Genomic DNA, 18,395 nt, shown 5'->3' with positions numbered 1-18,395 from the left:
CCATGAGGGGTGTATTGATGAGGCCATTCCATCCAGTCTTCTTCAATTTGTGGGCATGGTTGAACATGGAGCTGATATCAAATCTCAGCTGACATTTGGTGCGTCAAAGGCAGACCTTGCAATTGCCCAACTGCTGCAGTACAACTGCAATGCAACTAACAGGCACTTGAAAGCCTATGAGACTCCATTTCCTATTTACATGGGGATGTCTGTCTATGCAAAGACTAGGAAAAGGGCACTGGTTGAACTGCTTCATGAACATGGTGTCAGCATTTCTTATGACAGGGTGCTGGAAATATCTGCACAGCTGGGAGAGGCAGCAGTGAGCAAATATGTAGAAGATGGTGTAGTCTGTCCATCTGTTCTGAGAAGAGGGTTGTTCACCACGGCAGCCATGGATAATATAGACCATAATCCTACTGCAACAACAGCAACCACATCTTTTCATGGAACCAGCATCTCTGTTTTTCAACATCCAACCAAAGACGACCAAGGCGAAAAGCGTGAGAAACTGAGGTTTGGAGATGAGAAAGTGAAAAGAGTTCCAGAACTACCTGAAACCTTCACAAATATCCATCCTGCCTTCTTCACAAAGAAGAATCCCTCTCCTCCACAAAGTAAGTTGGCAGATCCTACAGAAGACAGTGAGACAGATCCAGGTACAAGTCTGCTGAGATCACAGATTGCACTGGAGTATGAGTGGCTGGAGAAGATAACCTTGACTGAAGAGTCAGTAGATGTGACTTGGTCAGCACACCACGCTTCCAAGAAGAGAAGCCCTGCATTTGAGATCAGCATCACATCACTGTTACCTCTGCTTCGGGATCAGGCCCACTCAGTTGCTACAGTCAAACATGTGATGGACAAGATCAAGGACATAGTAGCATTCCTGAACCCAGGCCAGGTACCTGTTATTGCTGCTGACCAACCTATTTATGCAGTAGCCAAGCAGGTGCAGTGGCATTGGCCTGAGAAGTATGGTGAAGACAACTTTGTCATCATGTTTGGGGGCCTACATATTGAGATGGCGGCCCTGAGGTCAATCGGAACTCTACTTCAGGACAGTGGTTGGACAGGGGCTCTGGTCGAGGCAGGGATAGCATCCTCTGGAACAGCAGAATCATTTTTAACAGCTTCAAGTACCACTAAAACACGACAAATGCACCAGATAACGGCATGCTGTCTGTACAAGCTTCTGCAGGCAGCTTACAATGACTACACAAATGAGACGGTTCAAAATAATGAGGACATGCTTGAATTTGAGGCTTGGTGTGAGAATCGCAAAGTACAAATCCCCCAATTTCAGTTCTGGCATTTGGTGTTTTCAATGGAACTTGTGATCCTCCTGCTGATCCGATCGTTCAGGGAAGCCAACTTCAGCCTGTACTGTCAGTCACTGGCTGAGTTAATACCATACTTTTTTTCCAACAACAATGTGAATTATGCACGCTGGCTTCCAATCCACCTCAGAGACATGATGACCCTGAAACATAAACACCCTCAGCTAGCCCAGGAGTTTCAGAGTGGAAAATTTGTTGTGCACAAATCAAGCAGAGAGTTCTCTGCAGTGGCCATTGACCAAGCTCATGAACAGGCCAATGCTGTCATCAAGGGAAGTGGGGGAGCAATAGGTTTGACTGAAGATCCATCAGCCCTAAGAAGGTGGATGGTAGCTGGTCCTAAAGTCAGCTGCTTGGTTTTGCAGTGCGATGCAGCATCTGGAGTCAAAGAAGGTACAGAACAAACCAGCCACCATGAGCAGACCAAACGAGCTCAAATGTTGTTTCTTGACAAAGTCAACAAACTAACCAGTGTCATGAAAGATATGGGCAATCCTTTCAAGGAAGACAGCCAGGATCTGTTTTCACTAGACACAAAGGATATTGCAAACCCAAGTGCAGCTGCATTGATTCATACGCACTATGAGAGAGGCAAAACCCGTTTCCAACAGTTCATGAAAGGATTTGAAGAAGAAGAACCCAAACTTTATGAGCCAATCAAGAAGAACTGCATGAACTTCTTCCATCAGGAACAAGCCTCTGTCAATTCTTTGAAGAAAAAGGTGCTGAAGGAGGACTGCCAGCTCTTCTCCAAACTGTTTATCTCATGCCAGAGCAGAGAATGTGATCTGAAGGAGTTCTTTAGACATGAGAATCAGCCATTCCCTGCTGCCCTGAGTGATGGTGGGAAGCTCCACAGTGGACAGAAATCTCAGCTGGCTGCCATCCTTGAGTCTCTTGTCAAAACCCCCGACACTGAACCAGAAGCAGAAACCATCATTATTGATGGCTCAGCGCTGGTGAACAGTTTGCCACCACGGAGCTCAAAAACATTTGACCACTACGCTGCATTTGAGGTTCTCCCCAAAATAGAGGCATACTCTTTGAAATACAAAAGAACAGACATAGTATTTGACATCTACCAACAATCTAGTTTGAAGGCAGAAGCTAGGTCAAAGAGAGGACATGGAGCCAGACGCAAAGTGACCAGCAATGGCAAAATACCCACAAACTGGCGGAACTTTCTCAGAGATGATGAGAATAAAACTGAGCTGTTCCACTTCCTAGCTGACAGAATTGCAGAAACTTTAACACCAAATGTGGTTATAGTGACCAAAGAGGCTCAAGCTGTCAGCAACCACTCCATCAACCTAGATGATGTAAGTCCATGTAGTCATGAGGAAGCTGACACCAGGATCTTTGTCCATGCTAAACATGCAGCCAAAAATGGCAGCAAAAACCTCATGGTCAAAGCCAGTGACACAGACGTTCTTGTTATTGCAGTCAGTGTTCTGCCAGTTCTTCAGGACATTGGTCTGCAACAATTGTGGCTCGCTTTTGGCCAAGGAGTGAACCAAAGATGGATCCCTGTACATGACCTCTATCAATGTATTGGAAGGGAGAAGAGCAGTGGTATTCTCTTCTTTCATGCATTCACTGGCTGTGATGTTGTTTCAGCCTTCCGTGGCAAAGGGAAGAAGACTGCTTGGCAAACATGGAATATATTGGACAAAGCTTCTGAAATCTTCAGCCAGCTTAGCCACTACCCTCCAAGAATGGATGATGGTGACCTGAAGATTTTAGAAAAGTTTGTGGTCATGATGTACGACAGATCCAGCGAAGCAAGAGTAGATGAAGCCAGGTTGGACTTGTTTGCCAGAAAGCAAAGGCCATATGAAGCCATTCCTCCTACTCAAGCAGCATTGCTGCAGCATGTAAAGCGTTCAGCCTACCAGGCAGGCTGCATCTGGAGTCAAGCAACTGTATGCCAGCCAGAAATACTGAGTCCTTCTGAGTGGGGATGGACCAAGACAGGTGATCTATGGCAGATCTTCTGGACAGAGCTATCACCAATTGTAGAGAGCTGTCAGCAACTGACCAAATGTGGATGCAAAGCAGAATGCCGCGGAAGATGTAAATGCTATCACTTTGGTCTTACCTGTACAGCACTGTGCAGCTGTAAGTACCAAGACTAGCATTGTTGGCCTTAATGAACATAAATATAATCACCCACATAAATACAAAGAACATAAATACAATAATTGTATGTGTCTCCAAAAAAGTAAATAACATAAAACCTCCTGTTACTTTTGCATACTTCGTAATAAATTTTTTCTTGGAATTATGTCACGTTTTATGCTTGTTTTTTCACATTATTTACTCTAAATACCATAAAAGACTCTCAAAACACAAAATAGATAAGTATGTGACATCCTCATAGTCAAAAACATAGGATTCAAAGGTAAAAACCTTGAAATATGTCCCATGAGTAAAATTATGTGGCAAGATATGTGTTTTCCAATGACAGAAATGGCGGCCATCTTGGAAAATGGCGGCCATTTCGAAAAATCAGGTGGCTAACGTTATTTTTCAAATTATTGGCCCCAGAGGGATAACCACACCAAATTTGGTGCTTGTATCCACTTGTGAACGATTTTCTCCCCTTGTCTGCCCCACTATTATCCTGAGGGACAGAAATATAATTCGGATCCTGAGACGATCTCAGGACTGTTTTTATGTGACTCCACAAGGAGAAGCATGGATTCAGTCCGCTGTCAGCTGCAGTGTAACATTTGTTTTGTCATGTCACGGGGCTTCAATCTGTGACCCCACAAGGGGAAGCATGTTGAAGTCCGCTGTTTACAGTGTATTGTTTTGTCATGTCGCATGGCTGCTAACTGTGACCCGACAGGGGAAGCATGTTTTGCAGTCTGCTGCTGGCAATGTTTCATGTTTTATGTTTGATTTTGTTTTGACTGTCGTTTTCATCGTGTTGTTTTATTAAACCTTTTGCTTAACTTTCAATTCGACCCCAGCCTCTCCTTCCTCCAGGAATCAAACGATCACGTCTTTTAGAGATTTCTTTACAGAAGGTAGGTTAATTTCATCAAAAATCTACACTCATTCGCAACATTTACACATTTAACCAGTTTTATTGAAGAATTCAAATGATGTGAAAGATCTATATTTCTATGTCATTTTTTTCAGAGCAGGTTCAGCAGGTTCCCTCTGCAGAAAAATGTTCCCATGTTGATGAGACCATGTTACTGGGTTCCGTAGCTGGTGCCCGTTCCCATTGACATCTGTTTTATAAAAACAGAAGAAAACAGATAATCTGTCGAGTAAAATTGACCCCACAAAATATTTTTTTCATTCAATGCAAATTACTGTTAGCATTGAGGAATGTAAAATGTGAAACTAGGATTGGTCGCTTACTGATTCAGTTTCAACGTCCTCATTCAGATTTGTGACTTTATGTTTGCTGTAAAGATCTCTTTTACGCATGCATGACAGCAAAACCCAGTCAGTAACAACGGGAACCTGTAGGAAAACATCAATGCTTTTTCTAGAAAATTGCATTCTTTTAAATCACATATTACGTGCAGGACTGAACATGTATACTCACCAAACTTAGGAAAGATAATGTTGCACCCAAGTTCACTATGGTTGGTACAATTCCAAATTTTCCTGCCTGCGCGATAAAAGAACAAACCCAGGTATTGTCAGAGCAAAGAGAACACACATTTAGCTGATGAAGTCTTTGCAACTTAAAGATTTATTCTGGCCTCACAGTTCCAAATACAATGACGTCAAACCGGATCCCGTATGCTTTGATTAAGGTTCTAGTTTCCTCTCCATCTTGGGTCTTGTAGTATTTTGCAAACCTAAAAGAAGTGTTTTTTTGTTTTTTTTTATGTTTTTATCCTAAGCTTAATCCATGTATTAATGAGCATTTGTTAACAATGGTTTCACCTAAAGTTGTATCCAGGAGCCACATTATTGACCGGATGTTTGCTGTCCAGTCTGCGGAAGCTGTACTTGGGGTGACATTTCCCTGCCCACCAGTCCAGGTCACAGCTCCAGTCAATAATAATACCGAGGATACCACCCTTTAGAAACATGCAATAAAAGTCATCCATTAACAAGCTGTGTATACAATTTAAATTTAAGGGAGATAAGAGATAAGGGAGTGTGGAGAGGTAAATTATACAGAAATGAACATTTTGTAAAATGTATGTCATATTTAATTCTGGCCATACCTTTACAGCCATGTCTTGAAATTCCTCTCCAGCCTCTGAGACTATGTTTTTCAGGCGAAATATGGGGCAGTCAGGGTCTGTTGCACGATTGAATTCACACCTCTTCAGGTATGAGGAGTTAATATGTGGCAGAATATTTCTTCTGGGGGAGGAAGGAAGCCAAGAAATACATTTGATATAATGGCACACAATGAAACAGCAGCATTGAATATACTGTACTGATAAGAGCCTTTCTTTTGACATTTTTAGAAACTCTGACCTGTGAACGTTGAACTTTGGGTATGTTATGCTGTTTTTGATCAGCACAGTGAAGTTCTCTGCTGAAGCCAGCAGTGCATGTCTGTGGGAAACAACATATCAAGCCATACCTACATTATACTATAATAACTTATAAATACTATAACATTGCATATATTCTTACTCGGGCAGCTTAGTGTCTATTTCAAGAGGGCACCATGAGAGCACTTCACAGGTCTTGGCAGTCGTGGAATAGTTCTCACACAGCCCTGTCTGTATACCTGAGAGGGAAATTGGTCAGTCAGGTGCTGTTTGCTGTATGTAGACATCCTTTATCAACCCATATTAATCTGATGCCACCCAGTGAGGAAAGCCTACCATTGCCTTGAGGATCACTGTGTCCTTCGATACAGTCACAATCATCCACACAAGTAGTTGATGGGTTTGGAAGCTGGAGGAGAAATCACCCGTGTTAATTTGTTGATCTAGTATGAGGCATCTCAGAGCCCTGCTCTGTTCCTAAAGTTATTGGCAGTGGTGGAATGTAACTCAAGTACTGTACTTAAGTACACATTTGAGGCAGGGGCGTAGCACACATTTCTGGGCCCTGCACAAAGGCATTCTCTATGGGCCCCTCCCCGCATTCCACAGCTATTTATTCTAGCATGTTTTTGGGGCCTCCTCACATGGGTAACTGCTTTCAGAATCAACTCACAGAGGTCAAGCCAGTAGATCATAGGATAAGAACCACAAAACAATTGTGAATTGATTGTTTCATAACAGTGTTTATGTAAACTGAACAATAACAATGAATCTAAATAATGAGCAGAGTCCCTAGTTGGCCCTGACCTTAGCTTCTATGACGTGTCCATAACATTCCATATATACTATATCATATCAGGTAGCATCAGTGACTCACCTCAGGACAACGTGACTGAGTCTGATTGGGGGTAACAACCATATTGGTTAAAACAAAGAATGAGTTATCACCCTGTTAGACAGAAGAGAAGCACAAATGTGACAAGGCAATGAAATACTCATCTCGCTCACAGTCATAGTTGAACAATGTAACAATGTTACTATGTAACCTGTTTTGCTTTTGGGGCCTTTTTTTCTAATTTGTGCTGTCTCTTGTTCTGCTCTGCTTGTTTTGTCTTTTCTATCTTGTTTATTTGTATTTTAAAAAGCCTTTCCAAAATCGAGGCCAGGGCACTACAGATGAAAAATAGCATTTTGGCTAATTCTGGCACTTTTAACCCAATCAAGTGTTTTATTAATTTCCACTGTCCCCTTCTTAAATAAACTGAATTGAATCAGTTCAACACAATTGTCATGCCATTTACCATGGAGCAGTGTTTCTCAAATGGGGGGTACTTTGGAGTACAAGAGATATTTTTTTCATGCATGATATTTCCTAAAATAAGTAAACTATAATAACGAATGAACTTAATGATGGATTCTAAACATTTGAAATGTAGGCTAGCATTTAAGTGTTTTTCAGTTACAAGGTTGTTGTTTAGCCTAATCAGGCACAGCATTGTACCTCTTATATATAGGCTTTTTTTATTTTAGTATTATGTTAGTATAATACTTCAAAGTATACAATATTGAAAAAAAGTTTGAGAACCACTGGCATAGATGATGATTTAACATTTTTGTGCGTGGGTATTTCTGTGATAAAGACGAAACGTATGGTTAGATACCTGGGATGGGATAACATAATCAGCCACATCCCAAAACCGGGGGTCCATGTCAGATATGTTGGTGAAGGCAAAACCTTTGACTTTGGTGATGACGCTACTTATGACAGAGTCTGTCTCCTGGTAGGCCTTCTGCACCACACACACATACCTGCAGGTTTACAGCAGTAGGAAAGTTTTAACAATGCAATCAAATCATGACAAATCACCAGGCAGCTCATTACAACAGTATTCCATGACAAGTTTAGCTTCATATCCCCATTCGGTTGTTGAAATGTAACTTAGTATACTCAACTACTGTACTTAAGTCCAAATGTTGAGGTACAAATTGATATCGGGTGATGATTCAGAAATGATGTAGGGAGACCTCAGAGATGACGACCAGTCCGAAGAGTACAAATCAAGTGCAGCTTTATTCAAACAGTGAACAAACTTTCATGACACTGGGACAACCATGAGCATACAGACACGTCTGCCCAAGGATGAACCACATGTACATCATAGTGAATACCTTTTAAACTCTTTTTGTGCTTACACAGCATGAGACATCTATTTCAGCACACAAGTTTTACTCTTAAACTACACCTTTTATGGCCGATGCTCCTAATAGATTCCCACATTCCTGGCTCCGATTCCTCTGTGTGAAAGTTGTACCCAAACTCATAATAGATTCACACATTCTAAGCTAGGCTTCACTATGAGACCATATCATCTTAAACTGACTGGTCTCTAGAAACTCCTTAGAATATATAAGATACATTCAAACATTTGCATGCACACATACCAAACCTATCACAAATGTTAACCCTCAACCAAATGTTGAGGTTTAAAGTCCTCCTCCTCACCCACAAAGCCCTCCATAACCAGGCTCCTTCCTACCTCAAAGACCTGCTCCACCGCCATAATTCCCTCCCTGTAACCTCCACTCCTCTGACGCAAACCTCCTCTCCCCACCACTCAGGAACAAGCACCGTACCTGGGGTGACAGAGCTTTCACCATTGCAGCCTCTTGAACTCCCTACCCATACACATCTGTGACTGTACTGACTTGGACACATTCAAAACACTAATCAAAACACACCTCTTCAGATTAGCTTTCTACATACAATAGTCTTACATTTCTCACCTGATAGTTACTGGTTTTATTGTTTTTAATTGCTTTTAATATGCTTGTTTTATGTGTTGGTTTTTATTGCTTATCTGTTTTTAATGTGCTATATGTGCTGTTTTTACTGTAAATTGTCTTTGAGTACCATGTAAAGTGCTATATAAATAATATGTATTATTATTATTATTATTACTTGTGCTTCACTTGAGTCTTTTCTTTTCATGCCACTTTCCACTTCAACTTCACTACATTTCTGAGGTTAAATATTGTACACTAAATTCATCTGTCAGCTTTAGTTACTGGTCACTTTACAAATTAAGATTTTTGCACACAAAACAAATGTAGTTTATAAAATATAATGTTTAATTGTGAAGTAAAGTACAGTATATAGACCTACTGTACACGTTCAGCTGAAATGATTAGCTGATTAAAAACTGAGTTGATTGACAGTTTCCAGTTTCTAAAATGTGAGGATTTTTCTGCATTGAGTACTCTTTTTATACTTTAAGTCAGGGATCTTCAACAGGGGGTCCGGGACCCCTAGGGGGTCCTCAGAGTCAATGCAGAGGGGGCTCCAAATAATTGTTAAATTTAAAAAAGTCCTCAAATTAATCCAACATATTATTAGCAAATATAAATACCCCACTGAAGATAGGCTTACTGACCTATAGGTAAGGTAGTCCCTAAAATAGTCATCCACATATACAGTTAACCCTAAGGATTCACTGTCATGTATTTTTAACATTAAAACATGATTTATAAAATCATGCCAACAATTATTTGGCTATTTTAATAGCTTAGTATTCTATGCAAAAAAAGGTATCTATAAAGGCTTTTGGCTGCCCTAAAAGTTATTGTAGGCCCAGTTTAATATGCAACATTTTATACAATATATGTAGTAGGGGGTCCCTGTCCCCTGCCTTAAGTACATTTTCCTGATGATACTTACATACTTTTACGTAAGTAACATTTTCAATGCAGGACTTCTCTTGCAACAGAGTATTTTTACATTTTTGTATTAGTACTTTTACTTTAGTAAAGGATCTGAATACTTCTTCCACTGCTGACACGTTTGACCAAATCCCAACCAAGTACACCTTGCCCCCCACATCATTTGTTACTTACCCCACCACATACAGCACCACCAGAAGCTGGGTGAACCTGAAGACACATCCTACCCCAATGTTTGGAATAACCAGTGTTTTAGGTGTTTCATAGTCAAACGCGTAATGCAGACAGCGCTGACAGAAGCCTGCAGTCATTCTGACCTTTGCACCGAATACACCAGTGATGGACTGTGCAGTGATGATGGTGAGTAAACATAGCTGCCCTTATTCAAATTGTTGTATTCAAATCTTCTTTGTCCTGAGTGCGTTTTACAAGTTGTACACACACAAGTAGTACACACAGTAGCTTTAAACTAACCAGGTGGGACAAAACACTTGTTTATATTTTCTGTATAAGTGGTGAGCCAGAGATACCACTGGTACGTGTCATTGTCACACATTGAATCACAATGTGAAGTTTATGAGCACCAGAGAACCTAAAATACATACAGTAAGTCACGTGTAACAATACAATAAGGCAGAGTAGAAGTGGCAAAGACATTATTATTATTATCTTTAGCAAATATTATCTGGATATGTTTCCAATGGGAATCCTTTCACCAGTGTTATATAGCTACATTTTGTATATTTGGTTTGATTGGTATGTAAAAGTGTAAATGCTGTAGTAATAAATTATAAATACATGATCTGACTGCAGTATTATAATTTTGTACATGTGGAGTTGATTTGAATAATTTAGTTGTTACATTATGAGGAAATAAATACTATTATACTTTATACTTATACTACATATTGTCGCTGTTGGGGAAAAACCCTTGTAATTTATATAATGTATGTAGTAGGGAGTCCCTGCTCCGTCTTTCTTTCAGTTAAGGGGTCCTTGGCTTAAAAAACGTTGAAGACCACTGCCTTAAGTACATTTTCCTGATGATACTTACATACTTTTACGTAAGTAACATTTTCAATGCAGGACTTCTACTTGTAACAGAGTATTTTTACAGTAGTATTAGTACTTTTACTTTAGTAAAGGATCTGAATACTTCTTCCACCGCTGCCACATTTGACCAAATCCCAACCAAGTACATCGTGTCCCCCACATCATTTGTTACTTACCCCACCACATACAGCACCACCAGAAGCTGGGTGAACCTGAAGACACATCCTACCCCAATGTTTGGAATAACCAGGGTTTTAGGTGTTTCATAGTCAAACGCATAATGCAGACAGCGCTGACAGAAGCCTGCAGTCATTCTGACCTTTGCACCGAATACACCAGTGATGGACTGTGCAGTGATGATGGTGAGTAAACATAGCTGCCCTTATTCAAATTGTTTGAATCACAATGTGAAGTTTATGAGCACCAGAGAACCTAAAATACATACAGTAAGTCACGTGTAACAATACAATAAGGCAGAGTAGAAGTGGCAAAGACATTATTATTATTATTATTATTATTATCTTTAGCAAATATTATCCGGATATGTTTCCAATGGGAATCCTTTCACCAGTGTTATATAGCTACATTTTGTATATTTGGTTTGATTGGTATGTAAAAGTGTAAATGCTGTAGTAATAAATTATAAATACATGATCTGACTGCAGTATTATAACATTGTACATGTGGAGTTGATTTGAATAATTTAGTTGTTACATTATGAGGAAATAAATCCTATTATATATTATACTTATATTACATATTGTCGCTGTTGGGGCAAAAACCTTGTATGTCCAAAACTGTTGCTTTTCAGCAAATGAAAAATAGCAAATTTAAAAATCATTTTATTTTTTCAGACGAAGATAGACAAAATCACTCCAACACTGTTTAAGTATTTGTAAAACTCACAGTCAGATGTAAAGTGTGACCAATAGCATTGAAAATTTGCTCTTTGATCTGCCGGCCACTGAGCAGCTCCACTGGAGTGGTTGGGGTTAAGGGCCTTGCTCAAGGGCACCTCAGTGGTGGTAATGAGGGAGGGACAAGCGTTGCTCTTTCACTTTTTGTATAATGAAAGAAAGTCTTCAGTAGACACCATGTATAAGGCAGGGGTCCAATTCTTGTCTCCAAAGTTGTATCAACAGTCCATCAGAGGAGGGGATGGTGACACAGTGAACCATGTGTGCATGGGAGACTGGTTTTAGGATGTGGGAATGACTGAGCCCGATAATATTATGGCGCAACTTTGCACATATTGGCAAATTATCGTAATTAGGTGGGGTCGGAAATGTGAATGATAATGTATGTAAAGTTGTATAACCTGGTGTTCTGTATTCCATTTGCATTGAATTCTGTTATTAATGTATTGTTCTATCTACCTGCCCAGGGAATATTGGCAGAAAAGAGCAATTTTGCCAAAACCTAGTACAAGGCATCATTCTTTGCTTTTATACAAGGTTAAAGTTTAATTGTGCACTGGCCCTGTCTAAATAAAATTCCATTAAATGTGTGACACACGCAATTTAATTTAAGTTTTTGCAAGGTGCATGGCAGGAGGGTGAAGCTGCCAGTTTAACATGCAAAGGTGCACTGCTGTGTGCCCTTCTTTAGTAATCTACTCACCGGTGTGAAGATACCGAGACAACATACTGCAGCAAACACAATGAAACTTTTGTAAAAACTCACCACACATTTACATGCCACTTTCAGATACTCACACTGTGAAACCCTAACTGATCAAAAAGCTTGTAAAACCAAGCCTGCACACTGAGGAGGGTGTTAAACATTAAACATGTGTGCTTCTCTTTCAGCGTAAATGAATATCTACATAACTAGAACTCAACTCATATTTTCACTACGTTGGAATTCAGTATTTACATTTTGGATTCACTATATTTCCATAAATATAATTTGTATGTGCCTGAATGGTGGACAGTAGTGTGTCACAAGTGAGAACACTTGAAATCAAGACTGATTAAGAGTCAGTTTTTAATTTCATAACACACACTGACTTTCATGAACACAGGACAGATACATTGTAACTTTGGTCCAATAGTACCTCAGATATAAATTCTGTATAAAAGAACCATTTCAGTTCACAAAGGCTACGTTCACACCGCAAGTCTTAATGCTTAATTTGGATTTTTTGCTCACATGCGATTTCTGTTTGGCTGTTCACATTACCTTGGCCTATATCAGATTCCAGTGTGAACTGTTTGCGGTTTCGAACTGACCCGCGTGCGCAAAAGACCAATAACAATGACATCAGACGCAGCACGCTGTTACACTAAAGTTAGGAGTAAGTAAGCATTTTTGCATTTATTTAAAATAAAATTGTGTAATGGCACCCGTAACATTAATGAGCAGGTGCTGAGGAGGAGAAGAATGAAGAGATGGAGAGACAAATTGGTTATTTTGGCCTTTTGCTGGGCTATGGCTGCAAATTCACTACAGAGGGTGTAGTGGTAGTCCTGTGTCCCCGTTCTTCCATTTCGTTTGCTATTTTTTCAAAAACGGAATGGTTACGGTATGATCCTTCTAGTTTAGATTGAATTGAACTAGCTCCCCATACACTAATTAGGTCTAACACCTCACGCTCCCTCCATTGACTTGCTCCATCAATGTGCTCCATTTTGTAGGCCTAGTCAAGTTTTTAATTTTACTGTCCGTGTCCAGGGCTAACTCCCGCCGGTGCACAATTGTGACAAATTTCGATGTAGATTGACGTAAAAGTCGCATCAAATCTGCCTTGGTTGTTCACACTGCCGCCGCATTGAAAAAAATAAAAAAAATAAAAAACATGTGGAAGTGGTCTAAATCTGATTTGAAAAAAATCAGATCTGGGCAAGATTTGAGTGTTCACACTACTTCTGAAGAAGTCTGACCTGGTCACTTGACCCCCCCCCCCCAAAATCAGATTTGGGCCACTTTTGCCTGCAATCTGAACGTAGCCATAGACACTTTGGCATCCGTGTTGGTCACTGGCATAGCTTGCCTTCAATAAAATATTTTCCTCTTTCAAGTTTCTTTAAGTTATTAAGTCCATGTTGTCATATTCACACAGGTAAGAAAGAAAGAAAGAAAGGCTACAGTAGACTGTATACACAATATACATATGGATCTTTTTCATTCATGTTTTTTTCTCATTGGACAGCATAGACACAAAGACATGCTAATTCATCAATAAAACTAATGAAGTACAGTCTATATATTTAGTGTTTCAGTGCTGAATTTTCAAGTACGATATGAAGGCATCTACAACGTATTGTAAAAAAAAAAAAAAAAAACTGTCCACAGTAATGAAGCTACAGTTAAATGTAGACCAAGGAAAACGTCTCCTTTCACGTTAGCATTCTCCAGTTAAACCCATCAGGATGAGGCTAGAGGAAACCAGCCACCATGTTCACTCATCTGCCAATCCTCAATAATGCAATCAATGGCTTCTCACACAAAGAATAACAGGCTCTGTTTGTATAAAATACTGTCAGTTTCTCAAACTGCTAAATTTAGGATTCTAATGTTCCATCCGAGGTAAAGTCTGCATCACTGCCATTTAAATAGCCGATGGCATTCAAAAAAAGCTACTTAAAAAAACAGTTTTCTACAGATTTCATATTTGCCCAAAATCAAAGTCAAGCCCCCCATCGTGCAGGTTGCCTTCGTTTGCGTTGTCAAAGCTGTTCTTCCCGTGGATCTGTTTGAGGTGTTTGCGGAGAACTGGCTTGTGAGCGAAAACCATGTCGCAGTAGTTGCAGCGGTGTGGCTTGTCCCCGCTGTGCAGGTTGAGGTGATCCAGCAGAGAGCACTTTTGCGTGAAGGTCTTCCCACATATTTTACACTGGAAGGGCTTGATGCCGGCGTGGACCCGCATGTGCCGGTGCAGGTTGCCCTTCTGCGTGAAGGTCTTGCCGCACAGCAGGCACATGAACAGCTTGTGCATCTTGAGGTGGTTGGCGTAGTTCTCCAGCTGGCGAAAGACCCGCGAGCACTTTGGACACTGGTGGTACCACTGGAGGGGTTTGTCGTAGTTCCTCTGGTGCACACCGTGTTTCTCTGCAGGAGGGTACGCAGGAGGGGGACTGAGCGGGTACCCGGTCGCGCCGGGCGGAGCCGCCATCTCACTGCTACGGCTGTCCACGGTGGAGTTTATGAGGGAGTGCTGGGGCTCAGGAGAGTGGAGGGCAGGAGGTGGGCTGGCGGGGAAGTGACCAGTGATGGAGTTTTCCGCTACGTCAGACACAGACTCCACTTTTATGATAGTGATGTCGCTCTCCACCATGTCCTGCTTTGGACGTTTGTCTAAGTTAGGAAGAGGGGACGCAGGCTGTATGATTACATCATCATCGTCATCGTCATCCTCGTGGTCGTCATTATCGCCACTGTTGTCGTCCCCAACCTGCACCACCTCCGCCCCCTCTTGATGGACAGTCCGGATCTGAGAGCACTCCTGCTCTCTCTGGGCCTGGGACGATAACCCCTCCTCCTTCTTCTCCCTCCTTATCCCCACATCCACCTCCAGCTGGCGTGCAGGCTGAGGTTTGATGAACTTGCTGAGAGCTTGGGTGCACTGCTCCACAATGTGGCCCATTTGGAGGAAGCTGGCCACTGTCAGGTAATGCACCAGCTCCAGCTCCGGAAACTCCAGCTGCCCTGTGTAGCAGGACAGCAGGAGCTGCCGGCCCACCTCCGCCTCCTGGATCATGGAGATCTGGACCTCCCCGGAGTCCTGCTGAAGGATGAACTGGTCCCTCAGGAAAGACGAGCCAGCGGCAAACACTACCTTGTGACCAGGGACCTCCAGCTGGTTGATGCGCACAGTGACATCACAGAAGCGTCTCTGGTGTCGTAGGAGGTTCATCTTCTGCAGCATCGAGTCCCCAAATGTGGCGAAGCGGAACTGCAGGATTACCTGGTTCTGGGCCATAGTGAACAGACAGCCAGCAGCAGCAGCACTGCACCTGTTATGGACAAATACAGAGATTGTACCATCCACATGTTTTTATGCAAATTAAGTCATATCGATAAAAAAAAAGAAAGCCTTATGGAAACAGTAAAATTCTATTTAATTTCATGAATATCAACACAAAGTTTGTACGTTCAATCTCACAGGATTTTCTGTTAAGCGGTAAACGGCTTATGGGATAAACGCTGATGGAAACGTTATTTGTCGAATAAATAATGAATTGCGATTACTTTTTAGGTCATTTTATGTTTGAAACCTGCCATAAAATGAAGAAGAAGAAGTTTTAGGTAATTTCCGCTTTCTTTGCAGACATGGCGGGTGTCAACAAAGACAGATACAAGTGGACAAATGAGGAGACAAGAGACTTTTTAAATTTAATTTACGAGCGAAATATGAACGGCTATTTTACATACTTGCAGATATCTGCATCACCATAGCGATGTTTTGATAGCGTCCTTGTTGTCTTATTATAGCTTGATATGTCGCCATCAGCTGGCACATAAGCACTATTACAACTTGTGCAATATTAATCATTTGTAGGTAGACGGGGCGATCCATTTTGGCTAGCAAACTCTGTTCAATTTTTTTTAGCTTGAATGTTCGAAAATGTGCGAAAATTAATGGAAACGCTTCCACAATTTGACCGCAAAACAGCATGTGACGTCATTACGCACAGGTTTTTATTCGCTTTAAAGCAGTTGGATGGAAACACACTTTCACCGGCTGTATTCACATGAATGTTTTTAGCGAACTTCAGATCATTTGATTGACAAGTGGATGGAAACACAGCTTGTGTCATCTCTTCTGAACAGTCGCACGCTATAAATAGTGCGAATTTTATATTTTGTCTTTCACTATTGTACTTCAGATGACATGCAGTCTTACCTGAATTTCCAAATAAAAGGATGTCGTCTAACTGTACGTACACACCGCCGCCGACTTGAGCTTCTAAAGTTACCGGAAGTCATTCATTTTCAATGGAAGCTGGCTTCTCTCAGCTGCAAGGAGAGGCAAATCTGTCGGCGTCGCATTTTGAGCGACCACAGCGTCAATCAGAAAGTTGAAAGTAGGTCAACTTTATGGTAATGAGCTATGACGCAGTTCAACGGCAAGCAGCGGCAAAACACCAGCAACCAATCGGAATATAGACGTCCTTCACGCAGGCTGATTCCAGAGAAACATACGATGTAAACTTTTAGAATATATATATAAAATACACAACTGTAGTCTCACCTCGCATTAAACTCTATATACACTATATTCTACATTAATAATAAACTTGATTTATAAAGCACCTTTCAAAACCATGGTGGTGCTGATGCATTAAGAGAAATACATTAAAGACAAAGAGCTAATTCATTTAAATACCATCACCTGTCTCCAGTGGTGGAATGTAACTAAACTAACTATTTACTCAAGTACTGTACTTCACTTAGTAGTTACATTTTCTTCTACTTGGTACTTTAATTATATGTTAATGCTGATACTTTTGTACTTTTACTTGAGTAGTGAATGCAAGACTTTTTATTTTATTTTAACACAGTAGTATTGCTACTTTTTAAGATCTGAGTACTTATTCCACCACTGCTTAAATCACAACCACCACCTCTCATCATAATCTAACCCGGCGCGTGCAGCCCTCGTGGATAGGGTGAGACTGAGAACCAGACTTGGTTCAAAAACATGCCAATTTAACACGAGCTAGCGTGTCTGTTTCATCAGCTAACGTTAGCTAACATTAGTTAACGGTTAACGTTAATCAAATACCATTATGTTTCTGTAATGCACTGTCCACTCGTGAGCACAGCGTTCACCCACTCAATGTAACGTTACGGTAACAACATCTAATTGTATCACATTCTATAGCTAACTGTTATTAGATAACTCCTGGTTTGCCTTGTGGGAACATTGGTGGGCAGCGTAAAATAGCGTAAAAAGATGAAATATTTGTTGAATAGTGCTTACAGCTGAAAGCCGAATTACAAAAAATGGTATAACGCGTTTAAAACACTGCTTGTTATAGTGTTACTAATGTTTGCGATACACAAGACATTAATGTGAAATTCTAACAGGAGATTAGCACGTTGGTTTCCGCTGTCCGAGTTAACTGGACCATCGATGTTAGCTTAGCGCTATCGGTAAAGTAACGTTAAAGTATTGGCTTTCTTTTAGGTAAAACTGATAGCCTGGGTATAACTGTTTTGGTTAGAGCAAGACAAAAAAGTTATATTGTATAAAGTCACTCTCCACGTCCAACGTTTGCTTTAGCTGTAAACAATCGATCACAAATCGCCTCCATATTTCCCTTTGGCCTAACGTTACTCTCCAGTCTAATAGCTGCAGACATATCAGGCGATCTGATGATAACATGCAACAATGTAGCTAACCTGCTATGTTTTTACTTAAGCTGACACAATAATAAGTGCTGTGTACCTGTTAACCCCGTTTAAACAAACACGTTAAAGATGGGTTGTCATCGGTAGGTCTGTCCGGGCATTTGAAGGCGCTAATCCGGATGCAAAATCCATTTAAAGGCCCAGTACAACAGTACAATCGTCACCTCTCATCACCAATTTTTTTAAATACTTTCCTAAATTTAAATAAGCCAACATTGCTTTTATCACATACCAGTCAAACAAGTAAGTAGTAATACTATTATGATAAATGCAATCTATCAATAGTGATTTCAGTCTCATCATTAACCTTTGTTTTTAATGAAAATATTTTTTCTAGTAGCCTATCTCTGATTACTTAAGGCAGGGATCTTCAACATGGGGTCCGGGACCCCTAGGAGATCCTCAGAGTCAATGCAGAGGGGGCTCCAAATAATTGTTACATTTAAAAAAG

General features: G+C 40.8%; 2 protein-coding genes across 5 annotated transcripts; both read right to left on the bottom strand.

Annotated features, from left to right (window-relative positions):
* Positions 1–4,450: 4,450 nt before the first annotated feature.
* On the bottom strand, positions 4,451–11,168 carry LOC120560421 (P2X purinoceptor 4-like). 3 transcript variants are annotated; one of them, XM_039802907.1, is made up of 12 exons: positions 10,765–11,168; positions 7,480–7,627; positions 6,696–6,767; positions 6,155–6,227; positions 5,961–6,057; positions 5,799–5,879; positions 5,540–5,681; positions 5,253–5,389; positions 5,071–5,164; positions 4,906–4,971; positions 4,716–4,820; positions 4,451–4,582 (listed from the first exon to the last, which is right to left on the bottom strand). In XM_039802907.1, exons 1-12 carry the CDS (start codon positions 10,899–10,901, stop codon positions 4,544–4,546), a joined length of 1,191 nt encoding a protein of 396 aa, XP_039658841.1. In that variant the 5' UTR covers positions 10,902–11,168; the 3' UTR covers positions 4,451–4,543. The 3 variants fall into 3 exon arrangements, with proteins under 3 accessions (XP_039658841.1, XP_039658842.1, XP_039658843.1); XM_039802908.1 differs by lacking the exon at positions 6,696–6,767; XM_039802909.1 differs by lacking the exons at positions 4,451–4,582; positions 5,071–5,164 and having other exon boundaries at positions 4,730–4,820.
* Positions 11,169–13,679: 2,511 nt separating this feature from the next.
* zbtb26 (zinc finger and BTB domain containing 26) lies at positions 13,680–18,124 on the bottom strand. Of its 2 annotated transcripts, none has more exons than XM_039802906.1 (2): positions 17,982–18,124; positions 13,680–15,543 (listed from the first exon to the last, which is right to left on the bottom strand). In XM_039802906.1, the coding sequence occupies exon 2, from the start codon at positions 15,507–15,509 to the stop codon at positions 14,196–14,198; it is 1,314 nt and encodes a 437-aa protein (XP_039658840.1). In that variant the 5' UTR covers positions 15,510–15,543; positions 17,982–18,124; the 3' UTR covers positions 13,680–14,195. The 2 variants fall into 2 exon arrangements, with proteins under 2 accessions (XP_039658840.1, XP_039658838.1); XM_039802904.1 differs by lacking the exon at positions 17,982–18,124 and adding an exon at positions 16,434–16,690.
* Positions 18,125–18,395: the final 271 nt, after the last annotated feature.

This window comes from Perca fluviatilis, chromosome 6, assembly GCF_010015445.1.
Source record: "Perca fluviatilis chromosome 6, GENO_Pfluv_1.0, whole genome shotgun sequence".
Taxonomy (NCBI): Eukaryota; Metazoa; Chordata; class Actinopteri; order Perciformes; family Percidae; genus Perca; species Perca fluviatilis.
Note: the sequence above shows the minus strand (reverse complement) of the source record. Positions and strands in the feature narration are given on the sequence as shown.